Source organism: Pogona vitticeps, chromosome 3 (genome assembly GCF_051106095.1).
Source record: "Pogona vitticeps strain Pit_001003342236 chromosome 3, PviZW2.1, whole genome shotgun sequence".
NCBI lineage: Eukaryota > Metazoa > Chordata > Lepidosauria > Squamata > Agamidae > Pogona > Pogona vitticeps.
In genome coordinates, this window is record NC_135785.1 from 79,422,322 (window position 1) to 79,439,995 (window position 17,674).

Consider the following 17,674-nt stretch of genomic DNA (forward strand, 5'->3'; position numbering starts at 1 on the left):
ATGGGAATTGCAGCCAAAGAACATCTGAAGGACCACAGTTGCCTACCCATGTTCTAGAGCAGAGGTCCCCAATCCCCAGTCTGTGGCCCGGTGCCAGTCTGTGGCCTGAACCAGACCAGGCCGTGGAGACAGACCTCCCACCCCACCCCCTGCACGCACTCACTCTGCACAGCTGATTTGCACATGCACGTGTGCTCCAGCACACCTGTGCAAGCGCCACACTGCCATTTGCACATGCGCATGAGCAAGCACAAGCTGCACAAGCGGCGTGCCACTGTTTGCACATGAGCACACTGCCGCTTGCACATGTGCATGAGTGCATGTGCACCCACACAAGTGTCATGTAGCTGTTTGCACATGTGTACGCTCTCTCATTTGCGCATGTGCATGAGCATGGGGGTGCCCCACCTTCCCCGGCCGGTCCACGGGGTGAAAAAGTTTGGGGACCCCTGTTCTAGAGCACAAAGTTGGATTTTCAGTATTGGCCTATAGACTTGGCTAGTTTGTTTGGATCTTCTGGTATATGAACATTGTACTATCTTAGCTGATGTATCTAAGCTTCTCCTTTCCTTGCTGACTGAGGAGTTTGCCCCATGCCTCAATCATGATGTCAGCTATAGAATTATTATATAATGTACTGTCGATTGCAATTTACAGTGACCCTTTCCAATAGTAAGTAGAGTAGGCCCATTGAATCAGTAGAACTTACAGATGTTGACTCACTAAATCCCCACTGATGGCCTTCTCTAGATGTGACTTGCTGCTGGATTTCAGCCAGAATGTTCTAGATATAGATGACCCAAAATTGGTTTATCTTTCCCTTTTTCTGGGTATACTCTGGGATTTTGTAGTTTGCTCAAAGCAATACAGGCTGCCTGTTCTCCCAGGAGATACATTGGGGCATCAAGACTCCTGACCTCCCTCTTCACAGCCAGGTACTCTGAGCCAGCCAGCCAACTCTAAAATTAATGATTCAGTAAGTTATTTTTTCACTCAGATTTACATAGTCTTTTCCCCTTTCTTCTTGAATCCCTATAAGTTATCACTCCTTGTAGTTTACCAGTATTTGCAAATTTTTTAAAGCAAGAACACTTAGGATCTCTTAATAGTTCAAGCGTATCTAATCCACGTTAATTGATCAAACGGGTCAATTGCTTAAGAACACAAGAAGCCCTATGCTGGATGCTATGAAGGTCCACTTGGGCCAGCATTCTTTTTAAAGATCCTAGCAACCAGCAAGCACCAGGTGGTCTACTAGAAATTGCCCATTAGTCTAGTAGTGGACCATGAATTCCCCTCAGTCCACTCTGTTGAATAACATATTTGTATGTTTTTGAATGATCTGCTCATATGACTTTATGACTGTGCATTTGTTAATGTCTTTCAAGAGAGAAAGAATCATTCCATGATTGCCAATTTCCCACTCTTGATGTTATGTGAGAGACCTATAAAACACTTGTGTATTATTTAAGATTTGCTGTTTGTTTTGTTGAGAAAGGGGTGGAGGGGGGCCTTCTGGACAAATGCCTTGGCAAGAGTGAGGAAATTGTCCAGTTCCAATAGCATTAATTGTAGGTCAGTGATGTCGTGGTGGTATATCATTTGCAGGGTGACAGTGCCAGAATCAGGCCCAGCTCCCTCGCTTTTGTGGAAAAAGAAAACCCTCAATTTGAGGTGGCACTTACTACTGTGGGTTACAATTCACAGAGATTACTCATTTTGAGAAAGCAGCCAGCCGCAGATCCGGACCTCCGTAGCGAAATGATGGGCTGTGCGGCACAAAAGGGGAGTTCTGTAAGAGCAGTGAATAATGGGAAACTCCTTTCATCAGCCCTGCTAACCTTTTGGCAGCCACCAGCAAACTCTATTCTGATCTGCTGATTGGGGAGGACAATACACTGAAGCTCACTTTGAATGAATGCTACCACCAACAGTGCCCCCATTCAGAAGGTTTTGGGAACCATCTTGGACCATTGTCTGCCATCACTCTGTCAGACAGTAGGAAAGGGAAAAGTGAGAGCATCTATAGGAAAGAAAGTACTTCTTTTCTTGCCTTTTAATCTCCCTTTAAAGCTTCATAGATCGACATTTCCAGCTGAGCTAGAGGGGCGATACAGTGCCAGATAAACACAGAAGAGAGAGGTTTCAAACTGGGCTTTTAAATCCCCTTATCTGCATGCCCTAATAATGCAGATTTAGTGCTGTTAAAACCAGAGGCTGATAAGTCTTTTCCTCTAAAGCCTTTAAACTGCTAAAGAGCATTTAACAGCAATGCCGTTCAAGCTTCGGGAACAATACTGAGAAGGAAAAGAGTTTAATGAGCTAAACCCCTCACTGAATGAAACTGAAACATCTTTTCACAGTTGATTTAAGTCGCTGTGGGAGTAAGTGAAACAGTTCTGTCTACTGGATGTATCTTGGCCAATGTGAACACCAGTTAATTATGGCTATTTATGCAAGATTGAAGTAACCGCTTGTAGACTGCATTCTGTCTTAATTATTTACAAAAAGAAATGAATGCAAATTAGCTTTTTTAAAGAAGGATGAATTTAAGTGTGATCAAAAGAGGTTCAGCCACACACAAAAATTCCCCCAAGCAATTGTATATTGTATAGTACTGAAAGAGGTGTTAGTGGTCTAATATGGGGGAGGGGTTATATATTCTTAAAATATTTTTTTAAAAAAGAGAAGAGTGATAATCAACAGACTGAGAATTGCTGCAAGAGGAAGTGGAGCTAATGTGTCCCATGTTCAAAATATCAAAGCCAGTGTGAAATTGCTTTGTTGTTTATTACTAATACATGGACACATATAGTACTTTCTTGAAGCAGAGGTGGTGGTTTTTTTAGGTTTACCAATTTGAGAGCAGTTTTAAAGCGTTATAACAAGAACTGCAAAGCTGTTTATGTTACATTCCATGGCTGTGTTCTAACATTATAAGGGGCTAACAAAATGTGGGAGATATGTAAATGTATTGCTTGGGAAAGGGAAGTCCTTCTTGTCGGTAAGTCTACGAAATCCCATGCTGAAGAAATTAACGAACGCTTGATATAAAAAAAATCTACTAGTCTTGAAAGTGCCATTAAAAATGTAGTGTTTTCTATAGATACTAAAACAGGCAAACACAGCTGATCTTTTTTAAAGTAAATGTTATCCTTATTACTTCTGACAACTTTGAATCACATCAGTGTTAAGACATACAGTACATTACTAAAGGAGGAACTGAAGGATCGGTTGTAAAAATGTGCCAAACAATGTAGTAACAGGCTAAAAAGAGCTTAGAAGGAGGCAGTTGATGCTGTGTCAGTCTCTGAAACACCCTAAATTTATCCAGACCATGTTTCCTCACTCCACCCCACCCCTTCTGAACATGACAGTGCTCCTCTGTTTTCTCTCTGAAACGTAGCTTGGTCTGGTTGAAGAGAAACATTTTTTTTTTACATTACAAGTGTGAAATCTTGGCATACAGACCCCCACCCTTTGTGACCTCTATTATTTTCTCACAAATATAGTCCATTGTCACATAGCTGAAGTTAATTTGATCAACATTGGGACATTTAACTTTTATGTCCAGTCAAAGGGGCTGTTTCATGCTCATTTTGAGTATTCAAAAGAAATGATTGCCAGAAAAATAATGTTACTATTAACAATTCAAAGCAATTAGTTTTCCCAGGGTGAGTCGATGTGATGCACATTCTCCACACAGCCATTCTTTGTCATTTTATGGACGCTCATCAGTCAACTGTCACATCTTCTCAAAGACCCCTCCAATCTAAATGTTTCTCTTTGGGCTTTTCCCAGAACTAACAGCTGAATGAGCTGAAGAAAAGCACTTCGTTTCTAGGCAGAGGCAAACGTTGTACTAAAGGGCTGGGGCATTTGAGCAAATTGAGTATTTGGAGTGTTGGTAAACACAACTTTATTCTTGCTATGTGTTCTTGCTATTTTTAAAAGGCACTAAGAATTTTTCTTCTCAACACCCTTTCTTTGCAGAGGGTTTTTCAAATATATCCAAGTGGAACTTAAACGAAAGCTAAAGATACGGAATCTGCAAATTATCTTTAAAATGTTAAGGGATTTCATTGCATTAATAAGACTGTTTTTAAATGTAATCATTGGGCTTATCTCTTGAATATCTAAGCTGTTTGCCTTTCTTTTGCTGCTTTTCTTTTATGAAGGGAGTATGTGATCTAAATATTGTATGTTTAGACCATACTCATCAAAACTGATGTCTATTTACTTGCCATACTATCACTTTCTGATAAATTTTCATCTCTCCCGGTTTTTGTCTTTTGCCAACTTTATAGATGCTTCATACTGCTGATCAGAATGTAATGAATGTTTCGTTGTACATACAATAAAGATAAACAGAATACAATCCACAGAATTGTCTTGCATACCCTCATTGATGGTGAATAATGATTGCATGGTAGCAGTGCATTTGTTGTTGTTGTTGTTGTTGTTGTTGTTGTTTAGTCATTAAGTACGTAGTGTCTGACTCTTCGTGACCCCATGGACAAGAGCATGCCCTCTTGTCTTCCACTGCCTCTTAGAGTTTGGTCAAATTCATGTTGGTCGCTTCGATGACACTGTCCAACCATTTCATCCTCTGTCGTCCCCTTCTCCTCTTGCCTTCACTCTTTCCCAACATTAGGGTCTTTTCCAGGGAGTTTTCTCTTCTCATGAGATGGGCAAAGTATTGGAGCCTCAACTTTAGGATCTGTCCTTACAGTGAGCATTCAGGGTTGATTTCCTTTAGAATGGATAGGTCTGATCTCCTTGCAGTACAGGGGACTCTCATATTCTAGCAGTGTATAGAATATTGCAATCATTGCCCTCATTTTAATCAAACATTGTCTTTCAGTATTGAAATCTACATGAAAGCAACATGTTAATTGCTACATCAGAATCCTTCTTAGAGATCTGAAGCATTGGGACACATAAACCAAGTTGTGACAATTGCAATGCTTATCTCCTTTCATCCAACTGAAAGGGCACAAGATTCTTTGCAAAGTTCTGAGCCCTCCAGAACTCTTCATTGAGGGGTGTGATAAACAGAGCCATAAAGGGATGGAGAGATGAGAAAATATCTGGTGGTCAAGTTGTGACGTCTCTGTTTGGATATCTTCAAATGGAATGTAGGAGGAAGCAGCAAAAAGTTGGTTAAGATGCAGACAATCATATATTGGAAATACAACACTGAAATTAATACTCTCCAAGGATCTTCTTTAAAGGATGAATAGTAACTAAATGGTAAGAAACGTTTGGCCCTTCAGATGTGGTCTCAAGTCCCATAAGCTCCACTCATCATGGCCAGTGGTAAGGTCTTGTGGAGCCCTTAGAGGTTCTCCATCCTTGTGTATGATGTTGGTTTTCTATTTATTTCTGTTTTAGAAGGATGCAACCATCCTTCTAAATGAACCTGCACACCTGTGAAATGGACATTTGGACCTGGAGCCATGGCATTCTGTTAAAACAGAAGCAATTCACATTTATGGCAGCATCGCCCATTACAATGGGAGCTATGTTTGATCATAACAGAATTGACATGTATTTATATCATTAAACATATCTAACATTGTATTAGGTGAATGTCAATGTCAGATAAGATCATGGTTTTGTCAATAGAAGGGATATACTGTAGAGACTAAACAGCGCAATTTTTCCAGCTCCAAACATTGATTTTATAGCTCTTCTTATAATCCTTTCCCTGAATTACACATATATTATTGATGTGGTCTTTCTTGCCATCCTAATATCTGCTGACATGGTAATTAATTGAAAAAGCAGCATTTTTTTGTTCATAAGGCACTATATTGAAATTAAAAGTGAACACACATATTAGTTAGACAGCCCTGGCAAATGCTCTGAGTATTAAGATGATTACCTAAGCCTCTTGACAACACCTTTTATCTTGTTGTTTGGTGCTTGACCTTTTGAAATGTTTTTGTGTTATTAATAGGTTTTGGCTATTATATAAAAAAGCAAGAGGATGAAGAATGTGATAAAGTTAAGCTTTTTAATGTCAGTATTACAACATTACTACCATACCAGTGAAGGCACTTAACGTTAGGACTTTTTTTCCCCGGTTGTCATCTATTAATTTTCCCTTTGAGAAAGATTGTTTCTAGCCTGTATAGATACATTATGTTGTACTAAGCAACAAATGGGATTGTTCTAAAACATGAACAGCACCAGTCATTAAATATTTTCCTAAGAACTACGAACATAGGAAGAGACCTACAGGAATGAGCAGAGCTTGGAATGTTACTTCTGAAAATACAGTAGTTTACTACTGTTACAGTTCCAAGCCCACCTCCAAGTATGTATTTTCTGTTAAGATCTGCCCTTTAAAAAAAAAAAAAAGTATTCATTTTGGCTTTTTTCAAAATTGCCCCAAAATTGTTTTTGTTACTTTTCTTTTTTAAAAAACTGAACACTGGAAGCACAAAACACAATCTCCACCTACTCACTTCATTGTTACTTCAACACAACACAAATCAGCAACACCAAGTGGAACCGAGTGGGCTACAAACCCTGCACTGTAGATATCACACACCCTGTAGCTATAAAAGTAAATAAAAACAATAGTGCCAAAACCTAGAGTGAAGTTATCCCTGATTGAGTGCCAGTGGTAAAGCAGTAGTGTTATTTAGTCGCTGCTGGTAAAGGAACTCACTATTCATAGCTACTTACTTCTGAGCTCTGGGTCAGATAAAAAGGTCTGTTTCATATAATGGCTTGTTTTTCACAGGAGCCAAACTGGTACCCCTGGAACACAAAGTGAATGCCTCTCTTTAGCCATGGTACCCAGTGACTTGTATTCAGAGACATGCTGCCTTTAATTAGAGGAGTGGCATATTGTACCTAATTTTATCTAATCTCCTTGTAAAATCCATCTGAATCAGTTGCCATCATCACATCTTGCAGCAGTGAGTTGCATAATTTAATTATGCCATGTATAAAGATGTGCTTCTTTTTAGCCCTATTCAGGCTTTGTAACCTAAAGCTGGGAGGGATCTAACTGTGGGGGTAGGGCAGGGGTGGGAACATAAGCCCTTCTCCCATTGTTCTCCCCTTATTTTGGTTTGAGTCAAGCTTTTGTATGTTTATTGCGAAAGCCAGTATAAATCCCTGTAAGCATATTCCATATGGCACTCTTACAGTGGGAGTTCTCTCTAGGTACACTGTAAGCGTGTTGAGCTGAATGTGCTTATAAACACTTCTAAAAACTTGATTGAGAGGTGCATAAGGGAGATTGGAGGAGGGACTTCCATGTATCCCCATCAAGGCTGCAGTCCTCCTGCTTTCAGAATGTAACACCCAAATAGGGATTTTGTTTCTTCTAAATATCCCACAGATCAGCTTCATTAGATGAACAACACTGTGTTTCAACATTTTGAGGAGAGGGAAAAGCTTATTCCTACCCTCTTTTCCAAGTCATTTTGGTTGTCCTTTTTTATAGTGACCAGATCTGTGCCTTCTATACCAAGTCTCCAGAGATTTGTATCAAGGAATTCTGACAGCAGCAGGTTTGATTTTCTGTCCTTGGCGTTAAGCAGCTAGAAATAGCAGAATAGAATAGCATCTCCTCTTTTCTGTACCATCCCTGGTTACAAGAATGTGTGATTTGATATGCGTGCAGGTTTGGAATTTGTGTAATGAGTGTAAGTGTCCTCACGATCTCTGAATCTGAGAACAGTCACAAGAGAAGCATGGAAACTATTCACTTCTATGAATGTCCTATAGTAGGGAGGGGTTATTTTGGCCCTCCAGACGTTTTACAACATTTGGAGGGCCAACTTTTGCTAAGGATTGGGTCAAACAAACCTGAGCCGAAGAAATGTCACGGCCATCTCGCATTAGCAGAGGAAGTTCTGCCTTTATAGCTGCTGCCACTACAGAAGGGTGATGGGCACTTGGAACAGAGCTTGCCCGAGATGTAGCATTATAGAAGGAAAAGTTACTGTAAACATTTTTTCTCTATTGATATTTACCAATAGAACTGTATTACCCTTTCTTCCATCTTGTTCCTCTCTTTGGTCTGCCTTGCTCCTCTCTGTTTGAGCTGATAACTTTTAATAAGGATACTATATACACACACAAACAGAGCACAAAAAAAAAAATCAAAATCTCTCCATTGACCTTCCTGTGACCTTTATTCTGATTCCGCACTCTTTGTGGTTGCTAAGATCAGTAGGGATTCAGCACTCTGCATGCATGCAAACACTCCTATTGTTTCTCCTTATCTGAGCATCTTTCTAAACTTTTCACTGAGGATTGCATGCTGCACCCTACTGCAGCATTATTTTTGTTAGTTTCAAATTGAAACAGATGCTCAATTCAAAATTTGTGTGAAGCTTTACATACAGGAAGTAGTTTAAGGACACATTTGCACATGTGCACACATGAACGCCAAAGTGATCATTTATAATGTTTTCCCTCCTCAGAGTGTTGATATTCTTTCTTTTTCATGATACATGATGCATATGTGCCAATTCTTGTAAAGGCAGCTTTATAGACCTCAAGATACCTTTTATGTCAGCTGTCTTGCTGACATAAAATTCAGTGTTTAGGAAATCATAAAGCTAGAAAAGCTTTCTGATTTTATTTTGAGATTTTTTTAAAAACTCTCCTAACTGCTGCTGCTTAGAACAGCACTGTATCTCAAGATTCTACTGCTTGTTTTCATTTCCATTGAAACATGTGCTGAAAATTACAAATATTTTCCGTTTTTCACACATCTTCTCCTGCTGCCATTAAATGCCATTTTCTAATTGCCATCCAAGGGGGGTATAAATGGAGAGCCGTGCCAATTTTCAGAAAATCAGAAAAATAAGTACAGGGAGTACATTTAACAGTAATCTTAACATCAGTAGTAAAGATTGATTAATTAATAAACGAGTAATTTTTGCTTAACATCAGCCTTTAACCTCCTACATTTTTCATACAGTTAAAGTTTAAATGGCAAATTAAAACGATGAAATAAATAATTTTGAACTCTAATTTGTTTCCTTGCTGGAAAGCAACAGTGATACTCCTTTTCTCTCCTTCTATTCATCCTCTTTGGCCAAAGGTTGGGAATTCGGTTTTGTTATTCACTAAAAAAAAAAAGGGGGGGGGAAGAAGGCCGCTCATTTCAGTGGTGTCAAGCTAGGATGAATCGGCCAGGGGAAGCATGTTTATAGACTGTGTGAAGAACTGTGTCTTTGTGTGGGAATGTTGGTGACAGTGTTACTGTTTGCCTGAATGAACTGCGATGACGTGGCTAATAAGGTACCCCGCTGAGCACCGCAGCAGGCCTTTCTCAGACCTCCCACTTAATTCCATTCAGCTCCAACCCAGTGTGGCTAATTTTTCTCATTCCCTCAATTCTTTTGCCCCCCTGACAAACAGAAAAGTCAACTTTTCACACCGAAGGCAAGATAAGTGCTTTAGGAAATAATCTTGTAAACAGAATGTTACCTTCTGACCTGCAGCTGATACCTTGACTTGGGACAAAACCCGCTTGCCTATTGCATTAGACATGGCTATTAAAGGAATAATGCAGCTGATCCTCCTTTACAAAGTGCTCTGAGAAATGGTTTAGCCAGATCACTGTGCCTCTTGTCACACTGAATCATGTTCAGCAGCTCTCAGTGTGTACGTACGTGTATACACACACACACATATATATATATAGAGAGAGAGCTGCTATGTGAATGTTCTCCCCCTCCCAACCCCATAACCCTGGATCGTGACCATCATAATGGTAATATGTGAGGAAACATATGGTGAAAGCAGCAGGAAGTCAATTACATTTCTTCTATTCATATCATCAATTTAGATTGCCAAGTGAACTTGAGGACATATAGCTGGAAATTCACTTACCCATTAAAATTATATGATTTTAACACCTTATTGCAATTACAGATGTTTGCTGAATATGCTTTGGTGTATTGATTTCCTTTGTTGAAAGTAAGTTCACTTTTACTTCTCAAAAATGACTCTTCAAATGTATAGTATATTAAAAAGTGAATTTGAAAAAGGTCCCACCAAATACCTACATTAAGGAATAGTTTCCACTGGGCACAGAGATGTTTACTTCTAAATAAATATACAGAAGATAGAAGGTGTAAGCAAGATTAAAGCCTGAAACTAGCAAGGTTGAGCTGATATCCAGTTAGTGTAACTTTACGTCCTTCAAAGAGGAAATCTTTAATTTAATTGAAAACATCCTATTCTCGCCTCCTCATGTTCTGAGGCTCCCTAGGTTCTCATTTGCCCCGGAGAAGCCTTTAGGAGCATTGGGATGGTGGGGGGAGATGCTTTCTTATTGGAAAATCACTCCCAGAAGTTCATTAACATTTCTGTATTTTTTTTCTTTTAAATAAAATGTCTTTTACATAGGTTCTTCAACATATTTTAAACTTTTAGAAAATATTCTGATTACCAAATAATAGGATGCCCTTTTGTTATTAAGAAAATCCTGAAGTATCAGTAACTAAAACAGGGAGGACGTTGGTCTATAATACAACCCAGAAAAAACCATCTGCCATACTTTCCATTTATTTATTGTTCTTTTCTTCTTTAAAACAATATATAGTCAGGTTATTGTTATCTCTAAATAAATAGGAATATATGAAACACATAATTTCTATTTTGTCCTTTTTAATATGTTCGCTGAAGCCATGTTCAGCCTCTGTCTACATTTACTGAGAAACTATCCACCAAAGTAATTGAGTAGACCTTTACGGATACCAAAGTAATTTAACACAACTTAAGGACAAAGACTTGCCTGAAAAACTGACTGGGAACTTTAATAGAGGAGATACAGTTAAAACTTGGGAAAGTGAAATCATGAATTCTACTAACAATTACTTCAAATTTAAGATTTAATTTTTTTTATTTTTACCCTCTACTCTTTTTGTCCATGCAAAAGACAAGAGTATTTTATAGGATATGCTGAAAGTGAGTTCCAAAAACAATGTGAAAGCCCCTCTGGAAAGAATTATCTCCTCATCTCACAGTTGGTGTTGCATATACTAGATGTAGAGTGATAGAATTTGACCCTCAGAGATACCCTCTCGTTGCTCTGGTATTTTAAAAATAATTTAAATATTGTGGCATCTTAAAGACTGATAGCATTACTGTGATATATACCTTCATAGTAGCAATAACATTATTAGTCAAGAAGTGCACGAAGTACTTTGTGCTCCTTCATCATAAGTTGTAATTATTTATTCATTCACATTTTTATGTCACTTTCCCCCAGAGAGCTGAAAGTAGTTTATGTTGCTTTACTTCTTCAGCCTTAGGAGCCTGTTAGATTAGTTCCCCCATTAAGTTTCAGGGTTGATTGAACCTCATTCTTCAGTGCTCTAACTACTACACCACACTTGATCTCTATTCCTTTATGTCTTGTGATGTTAAGTCCTTGAAAGCACATGCAAGTTATAGAGACAATTGAGTGGAATATTTACTTCTGTGAGATTGTTTATTGGAAGCCATGGGTGGGTGCAAAAATTGAAGACAATGAACGTACTGTATATACTCGAGTATAAGCCTAGTTTTTCAGCACAATGTTTTTGTTGAAAAAGCACCCTCCTCGGCTTATACTTGGGTCAGTGTCAAAATTACATGTTCTCCCCTGCAGTGCAGGTGTTCTCCCGACTCCCCTGCTCATCTACGGGCACCTGCAGCCTCTGTGGGTGGTCCGATGACCCTGGTTAAGCACACTGCATTTCCGCTTCCAGGACACTCCCATCCTCCTCCTTCTGCATATTCTATGTACCCACCTTCCTCCTCCCACTTTCCTCCTCCATCCTCCATCTCTCTCCTTGTTATACAGCAGTAGAGCAGTAGATAATTGCAGCATCCGGTATGAGTCCTCCCTCCGCAGGCAGTGAAGTGTGTCTCAAAGCTCAGAAGGGCAGTATCTTCAAAAACATTTAACCTACTGATGCCTCAATTAATGTAATTTTATGGATATCTATTTTTATTTTTGAAATTTACCAGTAGCTGCTGCATTTTCCACCCTCGGCTTATACTTGAGTCAATAAGTTTTCCCAGTTTTGCGGTAAAATTGGGTGCCTCAGCTTATATTTGGGTTGGCTTATACTCGAGTATACTGTATAAGGTACTTACCTTTTTCCTTTTCAACTTCAAACAGCAAGTTTACTAAGCTGCGACCTCTCTTATACTGTACAGATAAACTTGAATATTCCAGAATGGTCAGTAATTTCTACAAAATTTGGGTGCTTTAACTTCTTCGTGTAGCACCTTATGGATGTGAATTTTGGAAAATTAGCGATTCTGTCAAGAGAAAAATAAAAAGGTTGCTATATGATACTGCTAAAGCATCTTGTGCTTCTCTGGGACAACTTGAGGATGAATGCTGTACATAGTAAGTGTCTCTGGCTGTTTGAAATTAATCATTATCAACCAGTGTACTTAGGTACTTCAGCCACTGTAGAGAAACCTAAAGAAATCAGTTAATGAAAATGTTCCAGGTCACCTGAATAAGGTTGGTTAAGAATATCACACTCTTGTGGGAGAACAGAAAAACTCAATTCCTTGAGAAACCTCTTTTAAAAATTACTAGCTAATAGAATAACCAACAAATGTTCTTTTAAAACAATCAGAATAGCGTCATAGTTGATCTCTAGGATGACTACTTATTCTATCACTCTCCTTTATTTATGGCCCCATATTTGTTGATCGTAACTATGGCAGATGTAGACGCTCAGGCAGTAGCACACAATACAAGCTTTCTTGTCTGGAGTCTTTTAATTGTGAATTCAATATTTGATGTACATTATTGGTATTCTGGCTGGCAATTCTGGCAGCTCAAAAAGTTGTATGAGTACAATTTATGGGAAATAGCTATTTATTACTGTTGCGAATGGTTGCTGTGCTTGTCACAGACTGTATTTTTTTGTCTTTTGTTGCTATTGGATTCTGACTGTTCCAAAGCCAGCCCATGATCCAAAGGGGGTGGGGTGGGGACAACTTACTGCGCAGCTCTGGGAAGATATTCCCCTTCAGCTTGGATTGTGGACAGCCTCTATTTATCTATGGACCCAAGTCATCATTATATGCCCACCAAGAACGATGTCTCATGTATATAATAAGTATGATCTATTCTAATTAGCTCTTCAGCATGGAATTTCCTAAGGCCGTATGAGAAGTTAAATGACTGGAACTACAATATATTGAACCTCAGGCTTTCATTATGTCTAATAGGCCCATTGAGATTTAACCTTTCTCTCTTCTCTCTCTCTCTCTCTCTCTCTCTCTCTCTCTCTCTCTCTCTCTCTCTCTCTGCACATGTGCTGGGGGATGTCAACTGTTCCCACATTCTAATGGGTTAATCTTTAAAATAGTGGTTCCCAATCTTGGGTCCACAGAGACTTTTGGATTACAACTCCCAGATATCATGGTCAGCAGAGCTAGTATGGAAGGCTTCTGGGAATTTTAGTCTAGGAACATCTGGGGACTCAAGGTTGGGATCTACTGCTCTAGAATGATAATGATCAGCATTTTATGTAATTTAAACAGGGTAATTTGAACAGCTGTTTGGCAGCATTAAGGAATTGGGGTGTAAATCTCGCAGATGCATTGCAGTAGTTTTGATAATGCAACACAAACTTCGGGTAACATATACATGAAATGGCACTAGAACCTCCCACTGAAAGACATTAAATTAATGCTGGTGACAGGGCTTGGCTGCTTTCTTTTTTTGCACCATGAAAATTTATCACACCATTGGGTGATTAATTGCAACCTTTTATAGGAAATTTTGATTCATAGCATGTTCAAAAGTAAATTGTAATACAGGATTTACAATAAAGCAACTTCTAAAGCCCTCTGGTCCTGCTAGGAAGGAGGGGAATCTTCCTGAATAGATCTGCTATTTGATGAGCTGTTGAGATTTATTGTTGTTACTTGCTGAAAACTTAACTAGTGCATGTTTTTATATGTCGCTTATTCTGACCCATTCATCTCACTGAGATCTTATGAAGAGCCGTAGCAAATTAATCAAATGCCTGGTTCAAATCTTTGTAAGGATGTTTGGTTCTAGTTCCACCACCAACTTGTAGACTAGTTCCACATTTCTTGCCAGTTTTTAGGATTGCTTACATTTATGGCACATAATTTTCCCCATGAGCAAAGCACTTTTTTTTTGATACTCCAGATTAATTGGGTTTTAGTGAACGTATAATAGGATTAAAATTGTTATACAAATCTCTTCCCTTTTGGTCATTGCAAGTATTTTAAAATGAACCCTCATAAATTTCCAAATTTAACTCTTTCAGTCAAAGGTTCATTTCTCAGGAGAATGCTCAGGAAGTCTGAAATTTGACTGAGAAGTCATGGTAATATTAGTGATAATATTATCTATTTTTATTACTGACTATTAATTGTATCATTCACTTTATTTCTGAGTTCAATAGCTAGAGCAACACTATCCATAAATAAGGCGGTATATTAGCAAATATGCAAGACTTCCAAGTTTCGTAAAAGTAAAAAAAAAAAAGGATTTAGAAAAAAAACATCTCAAGAAAACCTCAAAACAGTCTATGGGAAGTGAATCTACACTGCATGATTATAGTAGACTGAATCCACTCAATAGATGTTCAGTCCTGTGGCATCCTGGGATTTTTTTAGTTTTGTGAGGTACTTAGAATTCTAAGTTTGGAGTGGGCACTAGAGCTCTAGCAGAGACTTCTGAATTTCTAACCAAACTACAGATCCCAGGATTCAGTAGGAGCAGTTAAAATGAATTCAAAGTGCAATAACTATAGAGTAGATATATCCTGAGTATTTTCAGTCAACATGGAATGCTGACCTTTGAAAGAGAGGGGAATTGGAATGGAATATTGTTGAGAATGATTTGGTTGGCTAGCAGTGCTACCACTCTTCCCTCCACTATCCCTTGGCAGATCTTTAGTGGCAATTTAATGAGTATACCTCCTTCTGATACACATGTAATCTCCTTGCACTTAAAATTCTGCATATTGTTTGTGTCAACTTCAAAGATTACTTCTTATATATCAACATATACCAAATTTTAATCTAGTTATTTCCTCCTTGTATGCTTTTCAGAATTATAGATCAGCGATTTGAAAGAGTTTCCTATTTTGTCTTTGGAGATTTCAACTTTCGACTGGATGCAAAAGCTGTGGTAGAGGTAGGACCTTCCATATGCTTTGTATCTGTCTCCTATGCAAGATTATTGTTTAAAAAATGAATAATAAAAGGCATTTAATTTGGTTTTAAACTTGCAGCAGCTTTTTGTAATAGACTGAGTTGGTTGCAACCATCAAAAATATTTGATACAAGTGTCCTGTTTCTCTGCTGCAGTACACAGCTCTTAGAGGTTATGTGAAGTAATTGATAGAAACCTAGTGGTCAGAAGCAGATTGCACTGTAGAGTTCTTTTTTAAAGCATGCTGTAGTGGGCAGAGAAGGAATTTGTTTCTCATGTCATAGGGTTTCCAGAAGAGCTTGCATTAGCAAGTTTAGGATGATTTTTTAAATATGTACATATAAATAGCTAAAATTGTCTCCATGAAATGCTGTGCAGTGGAAATGTTTTGAGTTTCAAGAATGTCCTAATGAACACTGCTAGCTGTAAATGAATGCAAATGTGTGTTTGCCACTTGGTGAGCAAATCTCCTGATACAAATTAGGAGTATTTTAGTTTAGCTATAGAAGCAGAGCTCATTTTCAGACTCGTTCTGTTCATAAGAATTCGGAGTATATGTAATAATACCCACCACGGCAGATTTGTTGCAGAAACAAGCAAGGGGTCCCATAAATCACAGCACTAACACCGCTCTGAACATCATTGTAAATGAGATGTGGGTGACTTTGGTGAGTTTTGGAACATCCTTTGTGTCTCTGTAGTGGTCATTGCCACCCACCCCATATGCCCTCTACTCTGAAGTCGAGTAACAAACTGATAAAGGCCCTTTAAAACAAGGGAAAAGTCCTTGGTTTTGAGGCATTTCATGGCACTATGGCAAAAGTCCAGGTAAAATTCAGCAGTTATTTGGAGGTAAAATTGTGATATTTGACAGCAAACTAGTTGAAAGCCCTTTATAATAAGCTTTTACTAGATTACTAAATGAATTTTGGCAGCACACTTTTTGAGGATGGGCAGGAACTGCCTGCAGACCATCTGTTGCCAACCACTGGTTTAAAGAGACAGGAACAGTGACTTGATACTGCCACCTCAGCTATCTAATGAGTTCATGGCTGTAGTAAAATTTCAACAAGAGGCTTCTGCATTTACAGCTCACACTTTCTGTACCACATATTTCAGTTTGTTCAATGATTATGTGACTGGTATAAATGTAGTTAAGTTTAAAAGCTTTGTTGAAAATTAATGTTTCTCATAGTATTGTCTTTAATTAACTTTCACAGAAATTTCAGTTCATCTTCTAGAGTTATAATAACGTGATAAAAGAGTGCTTTCCTCCTTATAAAACATTCCAGACAGTGTGTGGATAACCCAACAGATATCCTGTAATGGGAAATTCTCATAATAACTTTCTCCAATCTGATGTGGCTATTTTCATTCCTAGAGTACCGTATTTTTCGCACCATAAGACGCACTTTTCCCCCACAAAACGGGGGTGGAAAGTCTGTGCGTCTTATGGAGCGAAGAAAACAGATTATATTTTCCTGTTTTCTTCTCCTAAAAAATTGGTGCGTCTTGTGGAAAGGTGCGTCTTCTGGAGCGAAAAATACGTACTTTATGAAGTTCGCTACATTCCTGCATCTAAGATTTAAGACACAGTGTCTATAAGACACTTGAATTGAATTTTAAACACCTCACCTGTATACAACTACATTTAAAAAGTGCACACCCTTTCCAGTGCCTGAAGAAGGAAAGAATTCACATCACCCAGTATTGTTCTTTGTGCAATGCAGTTGCTATGCAGGAGGTTCCAGTTTGGTAATAGGTACACTCAAAGAGAAAGTGTTGTCAAGATGTCATGGAAAGTTAGGTGGAGGCAATCCAGTGAATTCACTTGTCTGCTTTACCAACCTCGAAAGGCCTGCTTGTGGGCAAGGACTGCTTTTCCTTCCCTTCCCATTTCTTTTCAGAGGACAGGAGAGGTGACTTCCCTTTAGCCTGCTGGTAGCATAGTATCCTGCAGAATCTTAACAGGGAGTCAGAGACACAAGTCCTTGTTTTCTTCAGTTTTCTTTCCCTCCTCATTGCTGAGAGTAATAGTGGACACTGTCTAACGCTAGGCCACACATCCATGGTTTCCCCAAAGTCTGTACTTATGCTACTGCTTGAAGAAACTAAGAAGCTATTACAACCACAAATAATGAACTTGTTTAGCAAGCTAAGCATAAAGGTTTTCCCCCCTATAGCTAGGGATTTCTACATTGATGAATGCTTGGAATGCTTGATTTGGATCTTCCATTGTAAGAGCACAGTAGTTACCATGCTGAAAAAGACCAGTGGCACCTTTTGTTGTCCATGGGTGTGGATGTGGGGCATTCTTCTAATAATGTCTCTAAGGCCTTACATGTCATTCCTGCTATTTCCAGGGTGTTCTTTAGAAGTGTGAGAGCCAGGATGCCATAATGTCTAGACCAGCCATTCTCAAACCCCCTTTTTTTTGGGGGGGGGGTAGCCATAAGCACAGTATGAAAGAAATATAAGCTGAAT

The 17,674-nt window shown here is 38.7% G+C and overlaps 1 protein-coding gene across 4 annotated transcripts in view; it reads left to right on the forward strand.

The window, feature by feature from the left end:
- The window catches only part of INPP5A (inositol polyphosphate-5-phosphatase A), a 329,370-nt gene that overhangs the window by 207,751 nt on the left and 103,945 nt on the right, over window positions 1-17,674 (forward strand). For all 4 annotated transcript variants that reach the window (XM_020794993.3, XM_078391263.1, XM_078391265.1 and 1 more), the window contains one exon: window positions 15,088-15,172. In XM_020794993.3, the coding sequence (XP_020650652.2) occupies window positions 15,088-15,172 (85 nt within the window). The remainder of the gene's footprint in view (window positions 1-15,087; window positions 15,173-17,674) is intronic.